The sequence below is a fragment of the Falco biarmicus genome, chromosome 11, assembly GCF_023638135.1.
Source record: "Falco biarmicus isolate bFalBia1 chromosome 11, bFalBia1.pri, whole genome shotgun sequence".
NCBI lineage: Eukaryota > Metazoa > Chordata > Aves > Falconiformes > Falconidae > Falco > Falco biarmicus.
This window is the reverse complement of record NC_079298.1, coordinates 11,197,160-11,223,192: the sequence shown is the minus strand read 5'-3', so window position 1 is coordinate 11,223,192 and position 26,033 is coordinate 11,197,160. Positions and strand designations below refer to the sequence as shown.

Genomic DNA, 26,033 nt, shown 5'->3' with positions numbered 1-26,033 from the left:
AGCAGGAAACAGTAAACACATCCAGTATTATAAAGGTTTGCACACCATATAAACCAAGCAGTTGCACCAGCCTAATAGAGGAGCAAGATGAAACATTGGCTTTAATATAAAGCTTCCCTTTGGCTGAAACAGAATTTATCCAAAGCGTATTTCAGAGGCAATAGAGAGGGAAATACTTCCTAAGTCAGATCCTGTACCTGTTGGCAAAATTCATCCTGATTCTTTGAAGTAACTAGAAGGGCAGAAGGGATTTTGACAGCTCCAATTTCAATATAAGCCAAGGCAGTCTGGAAGCTCTGTAAAACCTCCAATTCCATCACAAAGCTGGCCTACCACCTATGATCGATCTATCCAGGGGAATACTGTTTTGTGGTAAGGCAATGACCCATTGCTGCAACATCATAAACTTTCTGTTATCCAGACAATGGGGAGTAGGGATATTTCGCTGAAGTAGTAAAGCAGGATAATGCAGGTACTGGGAAATGCAGTGTGAAGCCACTGTAGTCTCCAAAAGGAAGCTGCTTGAGTCTAGTTATGCTTAGTAGTCTTGCTCAGCATTGACTGTGCTGGGTTGACTCCTACAGAGCTACACCGGATCTCTACCCCAAGACTCCAAGTGCTCCAGACTTAAGATGAATGCAGGACATGAATCCAAGCACCATCCTTAGGCTGCCGCTACGTATGTTTGAGCTGATAGTCCTGATAACCAGGACACCATCAAGGGAAATAACTGCACTAGTAATCAGCACGGGTCTGACATGAGTGCAGCCAGGATGCAGATGCTGGCCCAGTGCAGAACCACGGAGAATACTCTGCACCTTGTACGTCTATGCTCCTAACTCCTGGAGCACAGTGCAGACACCTGAACTACCTCTGCACACAGAAAGCTTTGCTCACATGGTGTTGAACGTCATTCAGTTGAACCCACATTTGCTCATCATCCATAACAAGCTAATGAGTGACCTAGCTGTTTAATTACTGGTAGGAGTTCACTGCATTGGAAAGGAAGAAGACAGAACTTACTTTCTCATAATCCGTAAAAGTGTAAAATACCAAAAATATGTACCAATGGGATTGTTAAATTCAGGTTTCATAAAATCAGGATGTTCTTTCTGTCACACTAACGCTTTAATAAAAACTTGCTGCCTCCTCAAAACTAAAAAAAACCCCTATGAACAAAATTCTATGGTAAAACCATATTAGAAGACTGTTTGCCTTAACTGTTTTGCTTTTAGTTTTCATGGTTTTACTCCTTTCATGTGGCATTACATAAACTGTGCCTGCTACTCATACAGATCTGAACAGTATCACGTAAAGTCCCACTAAACGCAATGAAAATTGGACAAAGCTACTGTAAAATTTTATATACCCATAATTTTACTGCCTGTATTCAATCAAATACCATTTTTCCTTTAAATGGAAGCCTGCTTTAATTATTAATGAGGGCTATAACCTGAAGAAATTTTTTATTACGACAGCATCCTTCAAAAGCAACTAGTTGTTTAAAAACTTAAACAGAAAAATATGAATGGTTTGGCTACCAGCTATGTTACAAAAAACAAATGAAAATGTCTAACTTCCTCAAAGTATAAAACCATAAAGCAAGCTGCCTCTCCTGCAAAATCTTCTATACTAAAGGGATTCTAACAAGCTTTTCACAAGTCTGCGTGATATTTAGATTTTGTAATGGACAGAAATGGAACTAGTGATAACCACAACATGAACACCTCTTTTTTTCCCCTTCCTTCTCTGTTGTTGAGCATCTTCATAATTGCTTTAAAAAAATTCACACTTTTTCGCTGCTCTTTACTTCTTTTGTAAGACAACTTCAATCAGACTGAGCAGTCTGTGCTCAGAAAACCATCACATAACAATTATAATTCAGTTATTCTGATCTTGGAATAGTCATCTGTAAAAATGAGTGTTAAGTTAGTTAGAAAATAACTAAGATTATGAACGTTGTGCATTGCCAAATTTTTGATGTCTGCATTATGCTAATTGTAGTAACTGCTGTATTTGATCAAAAACCTGATTCCCCTCTGCCAAAATCAGGGTTTCTGTTTGCTAAAGATTGTTTAGCCTCTTAAGTACAAAATTATTCATTAGCTTTAAGTTACTTTAAAGAAAACAACAAGTTACAGGAAGAACTTTTAATATTTATGTTTCAGACAGATCATCTCTTAACCAAACATGCCTCATTTAATAAAAAAAGTTATCACTTGTATGAAACACCTATGGTAACAGCAACTACGTGACAGCCAGCCACAGAAATCTTATGTCTCTCTTTTTCTATTTCTAGCACTGTTATGGCAAGGAATTTAATCTGCCCGTGTCTCAGTTTACCTCTCCGTGAAACTGGCCCGGTACTGTTTCCTATTACTCCCAAAGCTATGGGAAGCTTACTGTACTCCAAATTCAGAAGCCATTTCCTTCTTGCTGGAAGAGCTGCCCTATGGGCCAGACCCTTGGCTTGATGAAATCAATGGGAACTTTACCCCCAATTTCAGCAACTGCAGGATCAATGTTCAAGTACAATGCAACAGAAACAGCAAATTCAAAGCAATGCTCACCAACATAACTGTGCTAACACATGCAACGTATCTAAAATGCATCTCAGATGAACCTTTTTCTTTCTTTTTTTTTTTCTCCTTTCTTCTTTTCTTTTCTTTAAATGAATGCCATAGGCTCTTTTTCAGTAACTCCATTCTCCCTCTGGAGAAGAGAGATTTATCTGCCTTAAAAGAATCCTACAAAGATCAAATCTGATGCCACAAAGGGCAAGATTTCTAAAAAAGTATTTCAACTACTCTAGTGGTGCATGTCAATAAAGGAATAGAGAAAAAAAGGCATAAATAAGGAAAACTGAAAAATAAACCACCGCCCTCCAACACTCTAAATACATTCTTAGTTCACATTTCTGGCATCTGAGCTGGCTGAAGCCCCAGTAAAACACAGAAACTTAAGAAAAAAAATTACAAAAAGAAAGTTAAAGAAAGATTAATATTTATAAAGACAGAGAAAACTTCAGCAACAGAAGTATCAAGAAGCTGGCAGATGAAATAAAGGTGCAGGAAAAGCTGCATACAAACACTAAAGGACATGCCCTGTCCCACAGACCTTAAGTGGAAAAAAAGGAGATAAACCAAACTCACAGTCATGCGAGGTTTTCATTGTGCAAATATACAAGCAAATGACATATGTTAAATATACTAGGCAAGAAAAGCTATACGAACCAAATACCTGTCAAAGTACCAAGTTTATACTATTTTTCACACACATTTCATCCTCCACAGTTATGTCAAATTCATCTTCAATAATGACAGACACTTGTGCAGTCACTCTTATAACACAAATCTGAAAATGTAGTATTTCATGCTATTCTAGCAGTAATTCCACTATATGCCAAAACTGAAACGGACATTTCCTCCTTAAAGGTTCTCAGATTATGGTACCAAATGCATATGTATCCTAAGAAACAGGATCTGCATAGGCAGTTCTGAAGAACATAGTTTTGTAAAAGAAATATAATGCTTATTTCATGATAATGGCAGCAGCTGTAAAGGCAGGCCTCGGCAGATGAGTGAACAATGTGTTGAACATGCTGAAGTCTGAAAAACTATCAGTCAGGTTCTGGCAAACTGTAGCTAGCTGGTATCTCACCAACTTTATAGGAGTGTCTGGAAAGTAGCACTACATCAGTTCAATTCAGTGGCAGATTCAAGGGAGCCAATTTTAATTCCAGGGTTCATAATTATCTACTGGACTCCAATTCAACCAAAACATGAAAGCTTCTTTGCAATATGACTACAGCACATTAAAAACATTAAAGACCTTTCAGGAAAAAGTACTTCTGTTAAATAGACTAATGTAACTTTGTAATTCGGGTTATTAGACTTTGGTCTCTATTTGGTAGATTTACGTATGTCACCAATTGAAGACTATGCCAATTTGCTTGTGTATGCATATTTAATAATTATGTTCCTTGTGCTGCACAGCATTCAATGCTCTCATCACTGAGGATAATTTTCTATGCTGTTCATAATTGTGTAATTTCATAATTTTCCTCAGCATAATAGCATACCTTTATGAAAACTGAGGAAGTTTGTATAAGCTGCCACTATGCAAAACCCCTGAGATCAAGAAAATTCCACAAGAAAATCATCTGATGGACATTTACGCATTATTCATGCTATATTTAATTTAAAATACCTTTCCATTCTCGAGAATATACTTGTCCATTACTGGAACGGGGGCAGGATAGTACGTTGATGTATTTGCTTCCTCACTGAAGGTCTTCTGTACCTCAGGTTCAGGCTCAATTGATTCTGGTTTTACTTTTTCAAGCTCAATGGCAGGTCCTAGACAGTTAAGAAAAGAGAGCTGTCTGCTATCCCAGAGAATACGAAATCAATCACTTCATCACCCATGGTTAGCATAAAATAGCACATTAGTCATGTTCATTTAAAGTTAAAAAGAGTCTAAACCAAAATCCTACTTCTGAACGTCAACAAATAAAAGTAGGATAAGTAACTCTGCTTTATAAACATTAATTTTTTTAGTTTTAATTTAAATGTTTGATTTTATTATTAAAGCATATGGACAATTACAGATATGGGTAAGATTGCTTAATGCAAACTATGGAAATCATGTTAAAATGACACTGAAATAATAAACCAAAAGCAACAATAGTAATTCTTCAAATAAGAATTACTTAGTTGCATAGAAACCTGCATAATTTACTGTGATAATTACATAAATTATCCGTATAGAATTACAAATTTTATAGAAATATGAAATATCTTTGGATATAACAGAGGTATATTAAAAATAGTGAGGATGGACAGAAATGCTATAAAGGAAACAGGCTTAGGCTACTTATGCTAAAGTTTCATGCATAGAATGAGTGCCCAAGGTTAAAAAAAACCCACATAAATTAGAATTTTGATTGTCCAACCCATCCAACACACTGATTTTTATTTTTAATGTAATCAACAAAAATCAAACACAGTTTAAACAACAGAATACTATGAAGCACACGTTTGAGGCTTCAAAGGAAGACAATTATTTTGTCAGTCATCAACTTTTCTTTTCCAGATCAAATTTATAAAGTGTTCCTAAAAAGACAGAAGAACAAAATAAAATAATTTGTGGACCGGATTTCATCATTCCATTCATTGCAGCAGTTACACCAGAAGTCTAGGAACAGGCTATGGCCCCAAGCCTATCATTGTGTCTTGATGTCTGTCTCTAGGATCACGAGAAGCTCCAGCAGTCACTGAAGTTCCACGCAGGGATGGCGGTTCGTTAACACAGCAAGGTTGCCAGCTTAGACCCTGGACACCACAGTCATCAGCCACTTCAAGAACTACGAGGATGAACTCACCAGGTTGGTGCTGGGAGCACCGCAGCACTCTGTAGCCCAACCCTGACATCTTCAACAAACACCAATTCAACACTCTGGTCAGAGTTACGGTTCAGCACCCCTCCTCAGTGTTTGCGTGGCAGACCGAGCCCTGAATGGATCTAACTCTGCAAGCCAGGCTGACACCAGAACTCAGGTCTTGAGTCACATATCTTAAATATTTAGTTCCTGTACCTGGAACAAGCAAAGCATTCATTCTTCCTACTTTGTGCAGTTTCACTTAAGAGTTTATACCATGATATCATCATTTCCTCCATAGCCAGCATTTGACATTTATCCTATAGCTTATTCTACACCCAGCTATTTAGCTAGAACATTAGCTGGCTAAACGTTCTCAGCTGACTGCCACTTGACACTCAGCAACAACTAAAAGTCATCTCAGCAACTCAGACAATGCTTACTGCAGTGCCACCACCACGAGCATCTGAAGAGCCATGTGCCATACAAGCACGGCACAAACAGAGAAATCAGGACAACCACACCGTTTGCATTATAATTTCATAGTACTTTTAATAAGCACCTCTACTGTCATGCATATACGATGATAAGGCCACAGTAAACTTTCTAAACTTGAGACTGCTAAACTGATTCAGACTGGGGAAAAGACCCAGACTGGTTAACCCACCCAAAGCCTCCGTCCATCTCGGCATAGGCACACCTCAACAAGCAGATGCAGGCATGTAATAGACAGCCTGAACTTAGGAAGTGATCATTTAGCTGGTACCTAAAGTTCTTCAAAGTGCTATCTTAGCCCTTCTTATGCTTTGAAAGTCACTTTGAGAAGACACCCAAGTACAACCACCTTCTTTCATATTTACCTCAGTTTAAACACTTTCACTATTTGCCATTTAGAAGTCTTTTACGGTTTTGTTTATAGTTATATATTGACACAGCTGGGATTTGGTTTCCGGAGTTCCCCAAGAAGAACAACCGATTAAAGTCCGCGACAAACATAGTTCTAACAGGTCAGAAAAGCCTCTATTGCAATTCGTGCCTTACTGCTTGCTTAGAAGTCACCAACAGAAAGCCTTTTAGATGTCTTCTTTTGTATTCTACCGATATTTTTTTTCTTTCTGAACAGAAATGTGCCTCTGATTAGGCAGTCTTCACAGCTGCTTTCACCAGCTACTAAAGACTGCATTTTCAGCCCAGCATGTTGTGAATTAGACACACAACCTGCGTTATTGTCTTACTGCTAATGGGAGTTGTGTGCCCAATTGACCACGCAGCATGCTCTAAAAGTTTCTCCTCTCTGTAGCTCTCATGCTCTGCATTTTATTTTAAATATGACGAAGGGAACATACAAAAATATATGCCACTAACTAAAGGCTCAACAATGATAGTACTTGCATAATATGGATCATTAAAAAAAAAAAACAAACAACCAAAAAACAAGACAGTTCTTCAGAATGTAAAAAGAAAACAAATGTTTTATTGCAAAGTCCTTCTCTTTCTGACTGTAAGGTTTCCATAATATATGAGAGGCCAGCAACTTCAAATGAAGGATGAAGAGGTAGGTGGCTTCCCTTCACCACTTCTTTTCCTAAAAAATGCATCTTAGGCTACAAGCTATTCAAAAACTAGTAAATAAGTCAAAATAACTGATAAAGTGGTCAATATACATTTGTAAGCAGCAAGCTCGTTTTCCACATGGTCTACCAGAATTTGAATGCAAACAAGAGGAGTCTGAGAGGTGGTAATATTACATATATGGTACTTCCTGTACTTGTACTTGATAGAAACCTTGCACTTTTTCTTTTTTTTTTTTTAATATCAAAAAAACAAACAAATCTAGAAAAGCTGATAATAGTAACTCCTTACATGCAGTACACCACATATACCATTTTGTTCTCCCTATTCTGGTGTCAGTCCCGCTACACTGTAAACTGGATCACTGTAATTAAACTGGGATTAAAAATAACCACCTGGGGGGCTGTGCGTGCGTTGATGAATTAATGTTTATGAATGAAAGCGAATACACTTCCTGGCTTTAGAGCAACGCTAATTCTTACCAATACAACATGAAAATGAAGTATTTATCAGGGAGTGAACAACACCCAAACATTATCCCTGATACAACTTCACTACTTCTGGCCATACACAACCATAGTAAACTGCATAGATCTTACCCTGCAGACAACTATGTTTTTAAGATGTTATTGAAATTCTTATCTTTTGCAATCCAAGGACTATTTAAAGTTAGGCCTACAGGGAAGAGTCAGTGATTTAATTCTCTAAATCACCTTACTCTCTATTGATTAAAAAGGCCAGATTAGTGTGTTTCCAGGTGCAACAAAACAAAGATAAACTGCAAAGGCCTACAATCACAGGGCTTCCTGATCCCAGAGCGGGTAAGGGAAAAGAGGCTTTGGCTGCACACATTCTCCCAGAAGCTCAGATGAGGGATACTGTAACCTCTTCAATGACAGTCATCTCATTTCCCCACTGCTTTGGGCCCTAGAGCCCCGGTCAAATGCCTGCCTCCTCCAGGCAGGGATCTGTTGGGCAACAGCACACCAAAATCATAAAGAAGCTTCAATATATCCCTATGGATCAGTACTGATTTCACTAATGTCATTTACCACACCTGCTTTCAAGGCTCTCTTTTAAGAGTAACTCAGTGTCACCATGGGGAAGATGAAGAACCTCACTCTTTCCACAAGAGTGGCTCAAGTTTAGTAGCAGAGATGAAGGCCTAGGTCTACTTCTCACTCAAATCAACAAGTTGATGGGAAATTAGGAGACTGAATACTTGACTGAATGTTAGCTCAAGAGGCTGTTCTATATTTGATCTGCAACTTTAAAATGGCAACAGGCACGCATTTCCCACAGCTGCAATTCATCAGCAAAAAACAGCTGTCATCTCATGCAAAGAAATCAGAAGTCTCCAAGGTGAAACAGAAATGCAATTAGTTTGCATTAAGTCCAGCCTGCTGGAAGTACGGCGTAACATAAATTACATGTAATTTGAAACTCTAGGTTTAAGAGATTGCTGCAGCAACTGAAGATGAATTCAGGATGTAATCTATTTTCTGAACAATTTTCAGAGATTATTCACATTTCCAGCTTATAAATAAGGTATGGTTGGGTAAGTAAGAAAGACTAAAGAAGTCTTTATATATATATTCCTTGCCTGAAAGTAGCACTTTTTCACACTGTCATCAGGCTCTCTAATTTATAAAGTGCTGAAGATGTCTCCCTTTCTAACCATTCATAAATTTTTGTATTGATCTTTCTAGAATCTGCTTGTTTCTCGACTGTGAATGAGGCTACAAGGAAAGGCAATCGAGTAATCAGTGGTTAACACATTGACTCTTGGGAAACACACACCCTGTGACAGACACAGCCAGTAAGGCCAAATTCTACCTTTGCTATCCATGAAAACTTTCATAGAAGCAATAACAACAAGGGATTTTTCTGGAAGTTACTTATAATTCATATTTGTCCAGGTACGTGACTAAATTTAAAGACCTTGTCTTCAACGTAATTGAGATTGATTTTCAGTTGTAAAGCAGGTGCCAGACTGATACAATAGCAATTCAAGCCAAGTATTTAGAGAAGATTCAGCTTTTTTTCCAAGAGGTTTTGTTTGTTTTGGTTTGTTTGTTTGGGGTTTTTTTTTGGGGGGGGTGGTGTCTTTTTTTTTTTTTTCTTTGGCTTCCAAGGTCTCTGATTCAGCTCAAGTAAGAAATGCATCCCTTCTTTCTTAAAGTGAAAGAAACAAGACAGAATTCAGAAGCTGTCTTCATTTCATTGCTGGTCTCACCACTCAAACTGCTGTCAAGTCTACCAACTAAATTGGTATTTTATGCTGTTCAGCCCCATTGCCTACTAACATCTGGCTGGTGCTCCATTCACATAAATTCCAGCTAACTACTTGCAGATGAAGAAACATCTTTCCATCCAAGGAAAATTTTAGAAAGCTCAGTGGAATCTACTGCCAACCACATTGTGTTTTTCAGACTGTGGAAACCTTGCCTATTTAGTTTTATTTAAAAAGTTAACTAGAATGTTTATAATAAGTAATGACATTTTAATTATGCACAGTGTAACAATGATGAGCATTCACAATCAAACACCCAGTTTAAATCGTCAGATGCTACTTCAAGAACCTTGCTCCAAACTTGCGGGCACACCTTAACACATGCTACGGCACAGGCACATGCTCTCCCAGGTTCAGGTTTGTACATGAATGTAACTCAGACCCACATGCAAACTGCATGCACTCGTTCAAGTCAAGTAGAAGAGCCAATATCCAATTTACATGCAAAAATTAAGTTTCCAGGTACACAAAGGCAGACATAAGAAACAGCATGCTAATTTTGGATGCACAAATTTTAACCAAGTTTCAGTCACCGAGCAAATCTTCAACACAGCAGTACCACATTCTAATGGCAAATAAATATAAATTAGTAAAGTATTTGAAGATATTCCAAAGGTACCATCTTCAATGAAAAGGATGAATTTTTTATTTTGTCTTTTTTTTCCCATTTATTCCAACATAACGGTTAAATAATTGTTATAAACCAAAACAAATGAGCAATTGACTCAAGATATTTAAAATTTAAATCCAAATTACACAAACCTGCATTTTGTAACACGTGTTGATAAATGGGACACTACTATAAATTAACAATCCATTATTTTTCAAATAGCATGGCTGCTTAAAGCCACTGCTAAGAAGTTCAGGAATATATCACATTCTAATGAGCGACTAATGGGAAGAGGGGGGCAGAAAACGGAAGGTAACACAGTCACATAACAATAAACAAAATCCCTAACTGAAAAGGATAAAATAGTTTTAGCCCAAATATTCACTCCACTGCCCTTTCTTTCTTCTTCTTTTTTTTTTTTTCTCCTTTTTAAACTGGAACATATTGGTATATTTTGCAGATGACGCTTTATTATCTTTTTCAGCATATACTGGAAGGTCAGAGACTCTTCAACACAGCTGCTTAAAATGAAACTCTGATTCAACCACACCAGCACAAAGACCTCCACTATCATTAAAGAAAAACCCAGACGTACATAGCATACAAATTCGACACATATTGTACAGCCACAGCAGAAAACCCTTTTAACATTCAATGTCCAGTTTAACAACCAGTGTTATTCTTCAAGTACGTCTCCATTACTATTGATCACACTTGAAAAATTCATTAAAACTAGTCCCATTTAAGTCCAGCACTTACCACTACCTAGTCTTAGAAGCAGTACATCCTGGAGCCTCCTGTTCAAGTCTCTGAGCTCTTTCATTTCTGACACGAGTGCCCCATACTCCTTTAGCTTCTTTGCCTGTTGCACAAGCTGTCTGCGCGTTCTCTCAAGCTCCTGTTGAATGTGTCTCATTTCTTCTTGTTGCTGTTGGTAACTCCTCAGCAATTCTTCATACAGAATCCGAGGAACTACAGCATCGTCCATGTTGTTCATGCCTTCCGAAGTCTCCATAAAAGCCTCCTCAGGGCTGGAAGTATTACTGAGACTCATCCCATTCTGTTTTTCAAGGCGAGCAACAACTGCTTCAATGCTTTTGTGTGTACCTTCACTTTGTTTCCTCCCATCTTGTCTCTGCATGTTACAATAAAAAAATTTTTAAAAATTAGGAGAGCAGTAAGATGTAGTAAATTTAAAATTCTACAGACTTGGGAAGTGTTAATATTCTTGTTTTCCAAAAAAAGCAAGACAAAGTCTGCCTGCAAAAATGTTTTGCCTAACAGATTCTTGTGGATATGCATCATAACTACCATGCACGTGAAACTCCGCTAAATGCATTTACAAACTTCTGAGGCAGTTAAAGGCCTGCCTTTCTGCATTTGCACAACACTTGCAAGCTCAGTGTATATAGGTCACTTGATTGCATATGTAAAGAAAATTAATTTCTTTTAAAAAAGTGGATCTGGATCTCTCTTCCTTTAAAGTTTACCCCTAACTTTTAGATTTCTGACGACTGATTTTCTGATAAGTAAGAGAAAGAATCAACTACGCGCTACGCTCATCACCTGTAACATCAGAGATAAAAGCAGCGTACCACACAGAGCTGTTCTGTGAACAGAGGGCTTGTCCTTCCCACACTTTGGGAGACAAAACTCGATCTCTGACAGAGGAATAGTTCTCCGACTATTCCTGTAGCATATTCCCCCAACTGCCTGGTGCAAGTGAATGAGTTAACGCTATCAGCAAACACTGAAAAGGAACTTGAAAACACAGAAGTTGGAGACAGAGCATATCACCCAGCCTCACCTCCCTCATCAACTGATTCCTTCTGTATCAGTACTGCATTGCAGAGGCTTCATGTCCTTAGAACTCTCAGCAGAAATTTACCTTCTTACCATCTGCACAAACCCTACAAATTAAAGCGCACCTCTTTTCTTGGGCCCCAACAGTGGTATTAAAATGTGACAGCATGGCTAAAAGTCACTAAGTTTTATTGGCCAAATATGGAAAAAGCATTTGAACTTCCAAGCAACTGCAAGGAAAGCAAATGTAGCTCATAGCTTAGAGACAAGAAGCTGACACTATCAGTTCCCATACCACAATATCCATGAGTAATGTGGCAGAAAATGAGATTATTTGATGTTATGCCTGCTCCACGCATGCTCTAAAAAAAATAAATAATACAAAAAAATATGCTGGCCCACCATAAAGAAATGTACTAGTATCATTCCTGCAGCTGCAAAACACATGAAGCCACAGAGCAGTATTTTATTCTGAAGGTTGGCAGACTTTTAAAGAAATCATTTGATATAAAAAAATAAATACATTTACATAGTGGGTTTCTGGCATCTAGACCTAAAAAGGCAACTGGCAGTTACAATGGAGGGATGCAGTCCTGTCAATTTGTCTTCTCATCTACTGCTGTAGTTGGGAAGCCTCAGAGCACCCCTTCCATTCCAAACAAGCAGCGCGCAATAGGTCACAAGTGCCACCGAGAACAGCTGCTCGACATTCACGTAACTGGTGACTTTTTAAAGCATTCTGAGCCAAAGTGGAAAAGCATTGTTCCAAAAATCTCAAATGGCAATGGCAATTAAACTCTGCAGACGGTATAAGCAGGAAAACGTTCGATTGCACATAAATCAGGTTTTAAAAATACCCCACCCCCACACACACAATTTGACCCAATTTCACCAAACACAGTGTTTTAAGGGGATCAAAAGCAGGCCTGGAATTCTTAAGCTATGACGTCTGTATATGCCCCAAGCACTTCCAAAAAAAAAAAAATTAAAAAAAAAAAAAAAAAGAGAAGGGAAAAAAAAAAAAGAAAGACTTCAGTACCTTACTGTGTCTAAGCTCCACATCTTCTTCCCCATAATCTGTAACCTCCCCAGCTTCTTCTACGTGATTGAGAGAGAGTTTGGGGATTTTAATTTTCTTCTGCATCACACTGTTCTCAAGGTCAGTTTTGTCCTCTAAAATGTATATTAAAAATAAAATTTTGTTACATTAATCAGTGTTCTTACTTCCAAATACTACATGACTTAGGCAAGACCAGTTAAAAAAAACAGAACCAAAAACTTCCCATGCTTCAATCCCCTCATGCTATGATCAAATTATCCATGGTATAACTCAACTGATGCCCACTAGCAATTCTAGAGTTTCAACCGGGGATCAATCTGGCCAAACACAAGAATAAATACTGTAAAATGCCAAGCTAAATTCATGTGAGTGATCAAAAGTGTCAATGAGTAGCTTGTACTATCACAAAAACAAGAGTTAAAGACGCTGTAAATAAAACGATTTCCTAAAAACGATCTGTGTTGCTCTAAATTATATTTACCAACAGTACTTTCATATTCATAACTGGTTGCCGCAGTTCAAACTCTGCTTTGGTTTAAAGTGAAAATAAACTTGGTAATTCATCCTATACTCTACCATCATCTGTCAGCAGTACAGATCTATTTGCACACATGGCAGATGCTGCTGTTCTGCAAAGTGCAGGGCTGGAAAAGGGGATGCTGCAGGATAAGTTGAAAGGGCATCACAGAAAAGTTGTGTATAGACCAAAGCTGCAACAAAATTACTATACTACACCTGCTTCATTAGTTGACGGTACTAATTATTTTCATTTAGATACACAAAGCCAATAAATGGTTATATTAATCTTTGAATCTCATTTAAAAATTGAAGCAAAATATTTTCAAGACTGAAACATTCTAACATACCTCAGGACCAAGCATTTCAAAACATTATTCTCAAAATAACTTGGATATATTTTAATATTACTGAAAAGGTGCAGATGGGACAGGGAATCAAGAGTACAGTCTCCCCAAATGTGCCTGTGATCCGTAAAACTCCTGCAGAGCAGACAAGGTCTTAAAAGATTCACAAGCTTGGCTACCTGTTCAAGACATTGACAAGGAGAAATGCATTTAAACTCTAAACTGTTGTCTTTGTACATTGAAAGCTTATGAATAAGAAAACATTTTGAATCTTTTTATCCACCTGCAAACTGTATTTCACAAAGTGTCCCATGAATATTTTTGGAAGTGCCAATGAGGATGGCATTTCTGAGTGCTCTAGTTGCATTGACTTTTGCTTTCTCAAATTAGCGTCTCTCCACAGGACCTCAAAATGGTTCGTGTTGACAGTGTAGGAAAGGGAAACAAAGGTAAATCACTGTTTAATGAGGAGCAAGGCATTCATTAGAAATGAATTACACAGATGAATGCAATTCATTTTGTTACAGATAGAAATGGATCTCTTGTAGGCAAATGGTGATATTACAGCCCAAGGCTATGTAAAGAGAATAGGCACAGAACATGCAGAATAAGATATTAGACAACCTGAAATGAAATGCAGATGGTAGCAATAAATACTAAGACAGATGCAGAAAGAAACAGATAAACAACAAAAAACAACTAGGCTTATTTTAGATCATTCTCCATTCCCCAGAGCATCACGGATGCTTATCCCAGTAAAACAAAAAGGCAATCCAACTGTTTCAGTTTTGAAAAATAAACCCCTATGTTTTCATTTATCTACAAAACGTCAGTTCATCAGAAAAGTGAGATAACCCAATTCTACTGTCAGAGAGAAGAGAAGAAAATACGGGAGCCCTTCCTAGAAAAAATAAAAATTTACAGACTAAAGGACAGACCGATAGGTATTGGTATCTTCTTGGAAGGACAGAAATTTAAGAATAAATCCAGCCATACTGAATGGGGAAAAAAGCCACCAAACCCACCCATCAACTTTTTCTGTGACTATGTATTTTGGGGTATCTGATAGACTGAGGAATCCTTTACTAAAATATGTTCTCACAGTTCTTTAGACGACAAGCAGCACATACATACTGCAGAGCCAGATTCTCTAGACTGCTTTGCCAACTCATGTTCCACAGAACATGCAGATGAACTCCTCCTACATTTAAAGAATGCAGATCAGTTTCTATGCTCTGAAATAACCCTTGGCCTCACAACAAGATGGACACAATCCAATTACTTCACATAGTTAAAAAAACCTGTCTGTTGGCAACTAGCTGAGGTCACCAGTAGCCAGAACCCCATGCAAACTAGAAACATAGCCTTCCTTCCCATGGCCAGGGAAAAGCAAGCCTTGACACACTCATGGAAGGGGGTCACAGAGGAGTAAGTGAATGCGCAGACTACAGTGGAAGTCAGGAAATCCTTTCTGATGAATAAACCAACATTAAAATAAAAAAATTTGGAAGAACAGAAATATTTATCTGTTGATTTTAGCTTTTTAAGTCAATTCATAAATGTTAAGAGCACATTTTACGGACTGAACGACAGAAATGAAAGAAAACAGTTTGGGGTCAAAGAAAACAATGCACATCAACGGAACTCTTCATTCTCTACACTCCCAAATTCTCAGTTTGCCTATGAAATTTATGTTTGCAAAACTTCACTGGTGGACTGCAGGTAAATGTTTGTTTATATACCTCCTTACAAATGCTCTAGTTTGTACATTATTGGTATGTAACTATCAACACTGTTCTCTTTCATGTTTGGCAAATCTCTTCATTTGACTTTTTGATTTTACTGCTTACCCTGTAAATAAACCAGTAAGTTGAAGAAAGGAACTCTTTTATCCCCATACCAAATTTGAAGAAACAATGGTGAAAATGAGTTTGTATAAGTTATAGCTCAGGAAATTTCAGTCAATGAACAATTAACTTTATGTTCCTCCGCCTTCCAACAACAATATATGTAATATTTTCTTACATATGCTCTGCTCTTTGTAGGCCTACTTATGCCTGACACAATTCATCCAGTGTGTTGAATATGAAAAGGCCTTTTGTTTTTCTTTCTTTTTTTTTAAAAAAAAGCATTTCTAACCTCTGTTGTCTTCTGCATTAGCTGCAGATAGAACCAGAAAAATCTCATTCTGAATTTGAGACTAATGCTGGAGTACTGGCTCTTGTTCTGTAAATATTAAAGGAATTTGGGAAGGGGTGGGAGGGAGAGGGGAAACGAGGGGCGGGGGGGGGGGGGGGGGGGGGCGGGGGGAGGGGTAGGAGAAACATGCATTTAGAGCAGTTCTTAGGACTCTCCCTGTCTGCTGTTGTGCTAGCCTACAAAAGAGAGGTACAAAAGAAGAACCCAGCAAAAAGCAAAACACACATGATCTTGAGCTGCAGGAAAACCAAGATACCAACCGAACAGCTGGACAAGATGCAATAGGCCTAAAGCTACAGAGCATGCCAGGACAGAGAGAAGGGCAGCCCTGGAAACATTGTGGCTCAGCGCCTGGCTTTGTAATAAACCCAATCATCTGTCTGGACTTTGTCCCTAGTCATTTAAACCTTGCTACAAGTTAAAAATTACACCTTTCCTTAAGTGCCCATGATCAGCTTGTCATAAAGTTGTGCCTATTCTTTTTCCTATATATGGAATAAGCGGTTCAGTGATACCAGCTATTGAGAACTAGCGCTTAACACACCTAATTAGGTACTTGTAGCAAAATATGCAGGGTAGAAGAATACAAAAATACAATACAAGAACAGGCATCATTGATTCTCTCTGTTCTTTAAGAGCGAGCATTCTGGAAGACACATGTAAATTAGGAAAAATTGCTTTTGTGCACAGAAGCCATAATGCCAGACAGAGAACACACTATTCCGTGATTCAATGCACAGAATAAAGCATGCTGGAATAACTGTGCTCCAGGAAAAGGTCAGACTTGAAGCAATCTTGCCAGTCAACGCCACAAGGTATGGGGCTCAAGAGCCAGTGCACATGACAGCATCCCTCCCCACACAGCCACCTACCAAAGCTTTTGGGTAGTAAGAAGACAGCGAACTGCTGAGAAATTTGAGAGTGGCTGGGAAGACACTTGGCCTCAGCAGTGATGAAAGAAAGAAAACCAAAAAAACAACCTTGCATTAGAGAATCTGTATCAACTAGCAAAGGATAAACTGTTCCTGGAATGTTTTCTTCAGTCAGGCCTTGGTTTCAGTGTCAGGATGGGTGGATCCAGGCAAAAAGGTAAAAGATTTAAGTCTAGAGCAGCAGAGAACTGAAGCAGACAAAGCGACCAACAGGGCAGGAAGCAAGTTGGTTAAATTCAAGGAGAAACGTGTCAGTGCTCTAAAATTGAAAACCCTATCACGGGATGTATAAAAAACCCTATGGAAATCTCAGAGTCTCCTTAAAACATCTCTTACTTGCTAATTTAGAAAGACTGAACAAACTAATCCGTTCAAAAAGTAGTTCAAATGCTGATTTTTTTTTCCACCTTTGGAGTAAAAGCTGGAAAAATAGAGGAAGAGAACTCTGCACTCCAAATGGATGAGGGATGGCAGGTCTGGGATCAGTCCAAATAAGGGGCTTGGCAATGCTATAAATCTTACAGTAATAAAATGAAAGAACTTGAAGCAAAATTCACCCTTCCCCTAAGCTTTCAAAAAAATTCCACCCCTTGTGAAAAATGATATACTGACAGATGAAAAAATTTACCATCACCCTTCCCATTTCCAGGCATATATCCAACACATATGGACAACACCTGTAAAAGATTCCCCACACACTGCTGCACTGAACTGCTTTGCTACTGATTTAGCCAGGCTCCTTCTACAGAGCAGATAACATCACCTGCCTCAGCAGGTTGCGGATCAATTACAGTTCATAAAGTAAAAGACACTTAAGAACCAAAGCAAAAAACCCACAATCAAAGGTATACTTGGGGTTTCAAAGCAAATACACCCACCAGGTACAACAGGGCACGGAGTGCTAATTAAACACAAATTAAAAGTAACTAATATTGCTATGACTGAGAAGGAAAACAGCATGATAATACCAAAGAAAAATGAAACAAAAAAACCGCAAAAAGCCATCTAGTTTATTTGAAACTGGAAAAAAACCCAATTATAAATTACTTCCTTAGCTAACTGAATACAAACATTAAAGAAGGACTTCAACAGGAAGAACAGAAGAGATTTCAGAAAAATGTACCAATCCTGCAGGATCAGATTCAGGATACAGAGGAAGAAAACCTTGCCTCATCTGAAACATCTCTGAGCTAGTAGTACACCGGGATTAAGACCATTACCAAAGAAGAAGAAACTCAGAATGACAGTGACAGACAACACAGAACAACAAACAGCAGCAGAAATACAAAAGTTATTTGAAGAGGACAGGTGCCGCCAAACTTGATGCAGCTAAAAGGAAGGAGTGTGTGCAAAAGAGAGGTCAATGAGGTGCTGGCACAGTCAATTCAGGCTTTGGATACTATAATTTACTATATTGTTTTGCATTTTTTTGCAGACTAGAGGAGAGCTTTTTTGGAAGGACAGAAAATAAGAGGATTACAGAAATAAAACACATGGCACAGTGAAAACACTACCTGAAATATATTTAGTTAAACAAATTTAAGTGAGAAAAGTTAAGAATAAAAATGCAGAGCTGAGAGTTGCCATCATCTGGGCCAGTATCACTCCCAAAAATTTAAGAACCAAGCAGTCCTGCAACACTTCTCCAGAAAGAAAATGACAGTAATATACAAACAGGTGACTAGAAGAATGTCTTCAGAGCAAAAAGAGTGAGCAAAGAAGTCAGGGAAGAACAGTGTATCACGGAACACTGAGACAGGCAGGACCAATAAGCACGTGAAGGTGAAGACATGCTCTTAAGGAACCGGCCAAAAAGGCTGTTAAATCTTGTGAATTTCAATTAAGTGTAAAGAATAGGAAACAGAGTGAAAATAATTCTTAATCAAATTGGGAAAAGGCAAGATAGAAAGGTCTTAAACTACTGCTTGACAACTTTTAGAGATGATGGGTAAGAAGGATGATGTGCCAGAAGCCCGTGTCAAGACTGCTCACTGATGATGGAGAGAAAGCCACATCTGTTTTGTACAAAGGCACTAAAGAAGGAACAGAAAGATTAAGGAGCTGAACTCCTACAAAAGCAGAGGACAGATCTGTAGTCAAATTTCTAATTCACATGACAACGTTCAAATATTTTGTAACATTCTCCTTTTGCACGCACTCACTTATCAGCAGACTGTTCACATTCACTATCTGAGTATAAGCCCAGAGACGTCAAACCTGTGCTGCAAGAAAAACTTAAATAACCTAAATATATCTTCTTTCTTAACTTCCATTATTAATATGAAATATATTTATTAATTCAAAAGCTAATACAGAGTCTCTTCAAAAATAATTAACCAAAAGTAACATGGCTCAAAACTAATACAGCTACAAATAATTATTGTTCTTTTATTCTTTGTCAGAAACTCTTCCTTCCATTTAACTTTTACTGGTATTAGAAGAACACTTGGCTGCAGTAGAAACTGATGGAGCTGGATGATCAAATACAGACAAGACATTACACTGAGAAACAGGAAATCATGCTCTTTACAAGACTGAGGACAGTGTTAATCCTGGATCCAATATTTGCTTAAATACTGGCCATGAATAACAACCTTTGCATCTTACTGTCCCCATCTACCCCACTGAAGTGTTGTGCAGATTTGTGAATATTTGTACAATACTCAAACACAAAGGATTATAGCTATTATGGAACAACTCTCTTAATCCTTCCTGAAACAAACACAATACAATATTGCCATTAAATTAAAAAGAAGAAACCTTGAAAACAAGTAGGATGTTAAAATGCTATCCTTCAAATATTTCCTCTGTACCTACATATGAAACTGAACTATGGGAATTATGTTTCAAAAGTTTGAACATGATAAATATTTTACAAAAAGCTATTTATAATAAATGCTATTTCTTTCTTCAAAAGTTCAAAAGTTCATTTAAAAAGATCATCAATCTCAATGACAGCTACAATTTGCGCTGTAAAATTATATTAGGACCAATCCCTGATTATGACTGCATGATCACAAAGGCCACAAAGCCATACAGATGTTGCCTACCAGCTATTCAGCAGATAATGCAGCAGCCTACAGGGAACACTCCAGGAAGCTTCCACAACTCTGCCCAAGGAATGAGCTTGCTATGGAAACAGTGGGTAGATTTATGCATTTTTTAGTTTATATACAAAAATTACAGCGTGGTTCAGCCTCTACTATTTTTAAAGAGTTCCTTTAAAAATAACAAATAAGTGACTGACTGGCACTTAGGTAGTCCACTGAAAAAAAAAGTTTTACCATTAAATTATGAAAAAAATCCCCTTAACTTACATTTTTCCCCTTTTCACTCCCCTGCAAATTTTAGCATATTTTAATTAGTGTTAGTTACCATAGCTACCACAACCATACTGTCTTTGAAGTCCATTTTATTAAAACTCTGAAAGTCATACTTTTACTGTATTGTACTTATACAACATGTACAAGCCTAACTGCTGTAAGTGGTGCAATGTATATACTAAGATCAAGAAAAAAAACAAGTGTAGATCACTTGTATGTCTTTATGCCATCAAAATAAATAAATGACTTCTGACTATTAGGTGAAGCAAAAAGCAAATGTAACTGAGGAACAAACAGGACGGTTAAGAAAGGTTTAAGACAAAAAAAACCCACCCCAAAACCAAAAACCAACATACTTCCAGAAGAAGCACAGTGACACAGGAAAAGAGAAAATTAAATATAAGGGTAAAATCTTGCACAGATAAATCCAACCTTTTTGGTTTTTACTGGTATTTTATCCTGCTGATGACATATAACCATCACAACTATCATAAGGGTTACTCCAAGCCACTACTTACCAGCTACAGTTTTAGAAGTTCCAAAATTTTAGTGTTGCTGCCATACAAGCTCTGTGCGAGTGTGCCATATTAAGACTACAACAGTGAACAAACATAAAAGATAAAAAAAACCCCAACCAAATCGTGCCTCTGTATAAGCCCTTCATATCTCAGAATGTTCCTACTGTAGAATTTAGAAGGGGAAAAAAAACCTCCACCCTTCATCTTAAACAAGTTAAAAATAAAACAGAAATGGATCAAACACAAAACGAGTGTGAAATTTAAATATTCTTTATGAATACTGCCACTCTCGTAGTCAGGACTATATTTAAGAGTGTGATGCAGTTTTTCTGTAACACAAAATGACTGGGTGGATCTCTGCATACAGCCAGACCTTTCACCTGATGAAAAGGCAACACAACAGTAGCATGCCAGTTAAGTACCTGACAAAGTAGGCCATACACCTTAAGTATCACAGCAGGAAGTTAAAAAAAAAATATTTTATTTTTTTTTAAATCCTAATGTGAACAAAATTACTTCACCACTGCTTAACCTGCTGGGCTTACTTTCTCTCAGTGACCACAGAGGGCTGTTGGCATGGCAAGACCTGATGCACAGGTATGGCAGAGAGAGAGCACAGTTAGGAAAAGTTGGATTTGCTGCTCAAAGGCACCGACACACAAGCTCGTCTGCAGGTACTCCAGAACTATCCCAGGAAAAAAAATATCGAACAAAGAATCTGTGAGGAACCATTACCACTACAGGAAGGCTTCCTGCAGCACTTCTTTACTCAAGGCAACACTTGGGATCACCCAAGAAGCAGCTGCAGGTGTTTTGATTTTTTCCCTGGTGCCATTTCTCCCCAGGTCCCTGTCATACAACACATGAGTTCCGTATCACGAGAGGGGTTAGACCTAGAGCTTTCTAGGAACAGTTAGCAAACACTGTCCCTCCCACAATAGTTCATTAGGTCTACAGACTGCCCTGGGAAAGGAAGTGTGACATGTGGACTACGTATGAACATGGGATGCAGCAATGGTACACAGCGGCCACAGCTATGACCTGCTCTATGTGTGCCAACTCCCCAGGCTGTCTGAATAGCACAAGGAGGAGAAGAATGCACATAGAAGCACAAGACTACAGAAATACCAATAAAAACTTTAAGTTAAATGTTATACAACAAGACAACTTCCTACATTTTGTACATACTTCACATAATCTAAGATCTCATCTTGTAAATTTTCACCTATTCCAGCACCTGACAAAGGGTCTTTCCTCCATTAGCTATCCATAGCGAAGAAGCTTGCTTCAACTTCTTAGTGTGTATCCACTCTCAATCTTAGCCAAAACTCAGTCCTAGAATTATGTAATTTAAAATTTTTCTGGGAACAGAGAATTTACATATTTCTGAAATGCACAGCAGATTATCTCACCGTAAGCTTTTAGTATGAAGTGGACTGTAACATTTTATAAAAGGGCAAGAAAGAATATGGATGCACACAGGTAGGGAATTGCTGTGAGAGTCTGATGGAGCTGCATTTGTTACAATTGTGTGGGTGAGAAATGTTGAAGGCAGAAGCTAGAGAAAACAATTATTTACTGTAGCCAAGAAAGAATGCTTCCAATTAGAAGATAGTCACTATTAACTTGCTAGCAAATGTAGCCTGCAGTAGTGAACTTTAAACCTGAGCCTCAGTTCATTCCACCTAATACTCTTTAATACCACTTTGCAAGCAAGAAAAGGCTCCAACAGGGTTGTCTAAGGATCATGCTAGCTACTATATGGTACATTTGATTATAGGCAAAATTCTGCTAGTGTCTACACGGGACAAGTGTGAAAAAGTTGCAAGTGGCACACATGTTTCAAGAAGAGGGACCAGAAAAACAACTTTTCAGCATTTTGAAGAGAGGACAGAAAAGAAGAGAAAAGGAAGGGTGTGGATGATCAGAAAGACAGACTCAAACTCTTCCTGAAAAGCTCTCTACTATTTTTGTATTCTCAACAAGACAGACCAGTTACCATGCCACCTCAAAAAACAGCTGTATAGTGAAACTCTAGTCTGCTGAGCTATATTATCCTTTCAAGAGGTAAATACAATTATTCCTTTATTACTACATAACATCAGTTACCTGTTAAACAAATGTTGAACTTGTTAAGGCACAAAACGTTCATTTTAACATGCCTTCTATGGCTCAAAGGTCTAGAACTGTCTTAGGGGTTAACCTTTCTGGTTTGAGCAGTAGTCTTTGAAGAACTTCAAAAAGTCAAAGGTTCCCAGACCAATACATACCACCGCTATCAGCAGTTCCCAACCATATGCACACAGCCTGCTGTAACACTACTACATAGCACTTCTTACTGCAGTGTTCAAAAGAAGACGGTATTTATCTTCTCAACATACCAAGTCTATCACAATTGCTTGAGGCTTGAGCATGCCTACCACACTTCCCTTTTTTTTTGGTTTTTTTCTTTCAGAATTTGTGACACCTTTACATCAGTGCCCACTCCGCTGCAGCAACAGTAACATTCCTCCAGCCATCCAACCTCAGCACAAAGGATCAAGTAATTGCTTCTAGACTTTCTCAAAGGAGGCCAGTTGTTCCATGAACTCTTTACACAACCAATGTGCCATTAAAACTTTGAACTATGGCCATGAACATGTACTTATCTCTGCATGAACTAGTTTACAAAGGTAAAAGTTTGAAAAGCATCTAAATTTCTTAAAACACAATAGGAAAGGAAAATGCTTTTCAAAAGAAAAAATTATTACTCTAATATGGGTCTTCCTCTGCTCCTTTTTTTTTGGGTGACTGGAAAGGAAAACCAAGTGGATCTGTTTCTCAGACTATGATTACCTCCCACTGTATGGACAGTGTTTGATCATGAAAATACATGTAAATAGGTGCAACGCTGCTTACTTGAGAAGCCTTGTAAATCAGCGTAAGAAAACCGTGTGTCATTCAAACTGTGAAATAATACTGTGCAGGCTCAAAAATAGGTGACATTTTTCCCCCTTGTCCTTTTTTGTTGTTTAACTTGATTTCTGTACCATGACTTTGATCCTGAAGCCTGCTCCTAATGGGGAATCCTTGGTCCAAACTGTAAATACTTGAAGTCACTGACATACTGATTCGTGCAGGCAAAGGCTTCCTTCCAAAAAATTCAAACTCAACTATGTATATTTTACATATAAAAGCAACTGTATACACATTATTTACCTTACTACTAAAGTAGGCTGGAATCCTTTAGAATGAAAAGTTCTATACTAGTATTTGAAAAGTTACTGCAGACTTCCAAAATTTTTAAACTAAAGAAGCATTTTGCATAACATCAGACTCGTGATGTTAGCCATAAAAGTTGTCATAATTTGTAAAAACAGAGCTGGTCACTATAAACCAAAAATTGTGCTAAGATGCCTTCATGTAAGATCAACTTGCCCACCCAAGGTCTTTAACCATAATAAAAACAAAACCAATATTAAAATTCTGCAGAGAAAGTGACAACTTTGAAAGTAAGTAAACCTTTGTATACAACATATGTTTAATGCAGTTATGGTGTTTTTACATGGTGCAGGGTGGAAAGAAGCACAGAAGTAAGAAATCTTTGGTGTTCAGCTGAAAAGTTTTCCAAGCATGTATATTAGATATAATCGGATATATTGAGATGTGACAGATGTAATAAAGATAGTTGTATGTTTCTTTGAGTTCCTGGCTCAGCAGGAGAATTTCCTGTAGAAATTAAAATCTCTGGGGAGCAATTAGTGCAAATCACTAATACAGGTAACAACTCTTGTTCTCTGGAGGAAACAGCATATACTAGTTTCTTCTGGTTCAAGAGATGAAACAAAGGGAAACTGTACAGAAGAGCACTTCTCTTAAGTATGTACAGATGCTGCCTGACACAAGGGAATTGACAAGGTAGGTGTGCTTTCTGATGGAAAACTGAGGCAACCTGATAGGCTCGACGTGTGGGCAAAATGCCTATGACTAAGTATTTGTCTGAAACACTTTAGTTATGTCAAGATGAACAGGAGGAACAGAGAGGGCACTGCTGCTGGAGTTACCCAGTGAGAAAGAGAAAGGTGAAGTCTACTTGGGATGCCTCTGAGAAGAGGCCAAGCAAATCCTGAACACTGACACCACTGTCTTCCATGGATGTATCACGCAACTTCCCAGAAATACTTCGTATACCAACTCTCCTCTGCTACAGAAAGGACAGACAAAACACAGGCTGGCACAGGACAACAAAAACTTCGCAGGAGAATCCACTCTGGTAGGCTATCTTATTAGCTCTCCTGAACTCCTGGAGTTGTAAATATTCAGAAATTGGAAAAGCTTTACAGGGAAACATGGTTGCCTGTTTCTTGTTCTTTCCAGGCATCCCTTTGTGGCAGTTACTGTTAACAAGACAATGGTAAAAGTCACTGTGAGTCAGGGACCAAAGGGACCACCACCACCAGGCTGAAATGGTTTAAAGAATAAAATTAAGAAAAATACTAGTTTCATGTGACACACCAAGTTACTGTTTAGAGATGAAAACACAGAGTTGCTTTCTCAGAACTCAACACTGGACAGTGGGTATTTTTAAGCCCACTCCGTATTTGGGGAAACGGACATAACCAGGGTCTCTCCTCAACTGGAAAAGTCAGGATCAGAATGCCATGTCCTCTTTGCCACCCAGACTGACATTTCATATGGTCACCGTCATCTTTCAAAAGCCTACTGGGCCAGTCCACACCAGCCAGCAACTTGGTGCAAACAACAAACTTCCCCCTCTATGTCAACTGTGCCCATGGCAGCACGCTTGCTGCGGCTGCAAGGAAACATGCCGCCAAAGCGTCGTGAGTCGGGGACACACATTGCAGAAACACTCTCTTACAAGGGCTGAGCTCATTCAAACAGCCCAAATACGAGTTTATTTCTTAATATACGCCTTAATTGGTCCCCTTAGCTAAAAGGATATTCGTAAGTTAAACATGAAACAAACCAAACGTAGCAAAACCAAGCTTAACAAGCGTGCTATCTAAAGGTCTGGTTCCAGTACTGCCTTCCAATTTGTGAAGTCACTTAAACCAACAGAGTGGATATAAACCAGTACCTCTCTAATTTGGCAACATGCTGCCGGCCTGCAAAGGTATATAAATGACTCCATGCGCTATAAATACTCTGTGTATGAAACCTTAACTTTTTTTTTTTTCTTTTGAAGTTGGTGATTTCGCCCCCGCCGCTGTGTAAGGCCGGCCCCACCGGGGGCAGCCGGGGCCTGGGGCAGCGCTGGGGTGGGGGGCGACCCCGCCCGGGGGGCAGGCAGGAGCGGGGGCGGGCCGGCGCGGCTGGACCCCCCACACCGCCCCCAGCGAGCCCTGCCCGGGCCCGGGGCCGCCCAGCCCCCCAGTGGGGCGGGGGGCGCACACACCCCCATCCCCCCGCGATCTCCGTCCTCCCGCCTCACCGCGGCCCCCGCCCGCCATGTGCCGCCCGGGCTCCGAGCATGTGTCGGC

General features: G+C 38.7%; 1 protein-coding gene across 10 annotated transcripts in view; it reads right to left on the bottom strand.

Moving 5' to 3' along the window:
• The window catches only part of LOC130156627 (BEN domain-containing protein 5), a 965,146-nt gene that overhangs the window by 359,620 nt on the left and 579,493 nt on the right, over positions 1–26,033 (bottom strand). For 5 of the 10 annotated variants that reach the window (XM_056355193.1, XM_056355194.1, XM_056355200.1 and 2 more), the window contains 3 exons: positions 12,698–12,831; positions 10,615–10,990; positions 4,210–4,358 (listed from right to left, as the gene is read on the bottom strand). The exons of 2 other annotated variants lie outside the window; for them this stretch is intronic. In XM_056355193.1, the coding sequence (XP_056211168.1) occupies positions 4,210–4,358; positions 10,615–10,990; positions 12,698–12,831 (659 nt within the window). Of the gene's footprint in view, positions 1–4,209; positions 4,359–10,614; positions 10,991–12,697; positions 12,832–13,584; positions 15,797–26,033 lie in introns of those variants that run through there. 3 more of the 10 variants (XM_056355202.1, XM_056355196.1, XM_056355203.1) reach the window with 3 other exon arrangements.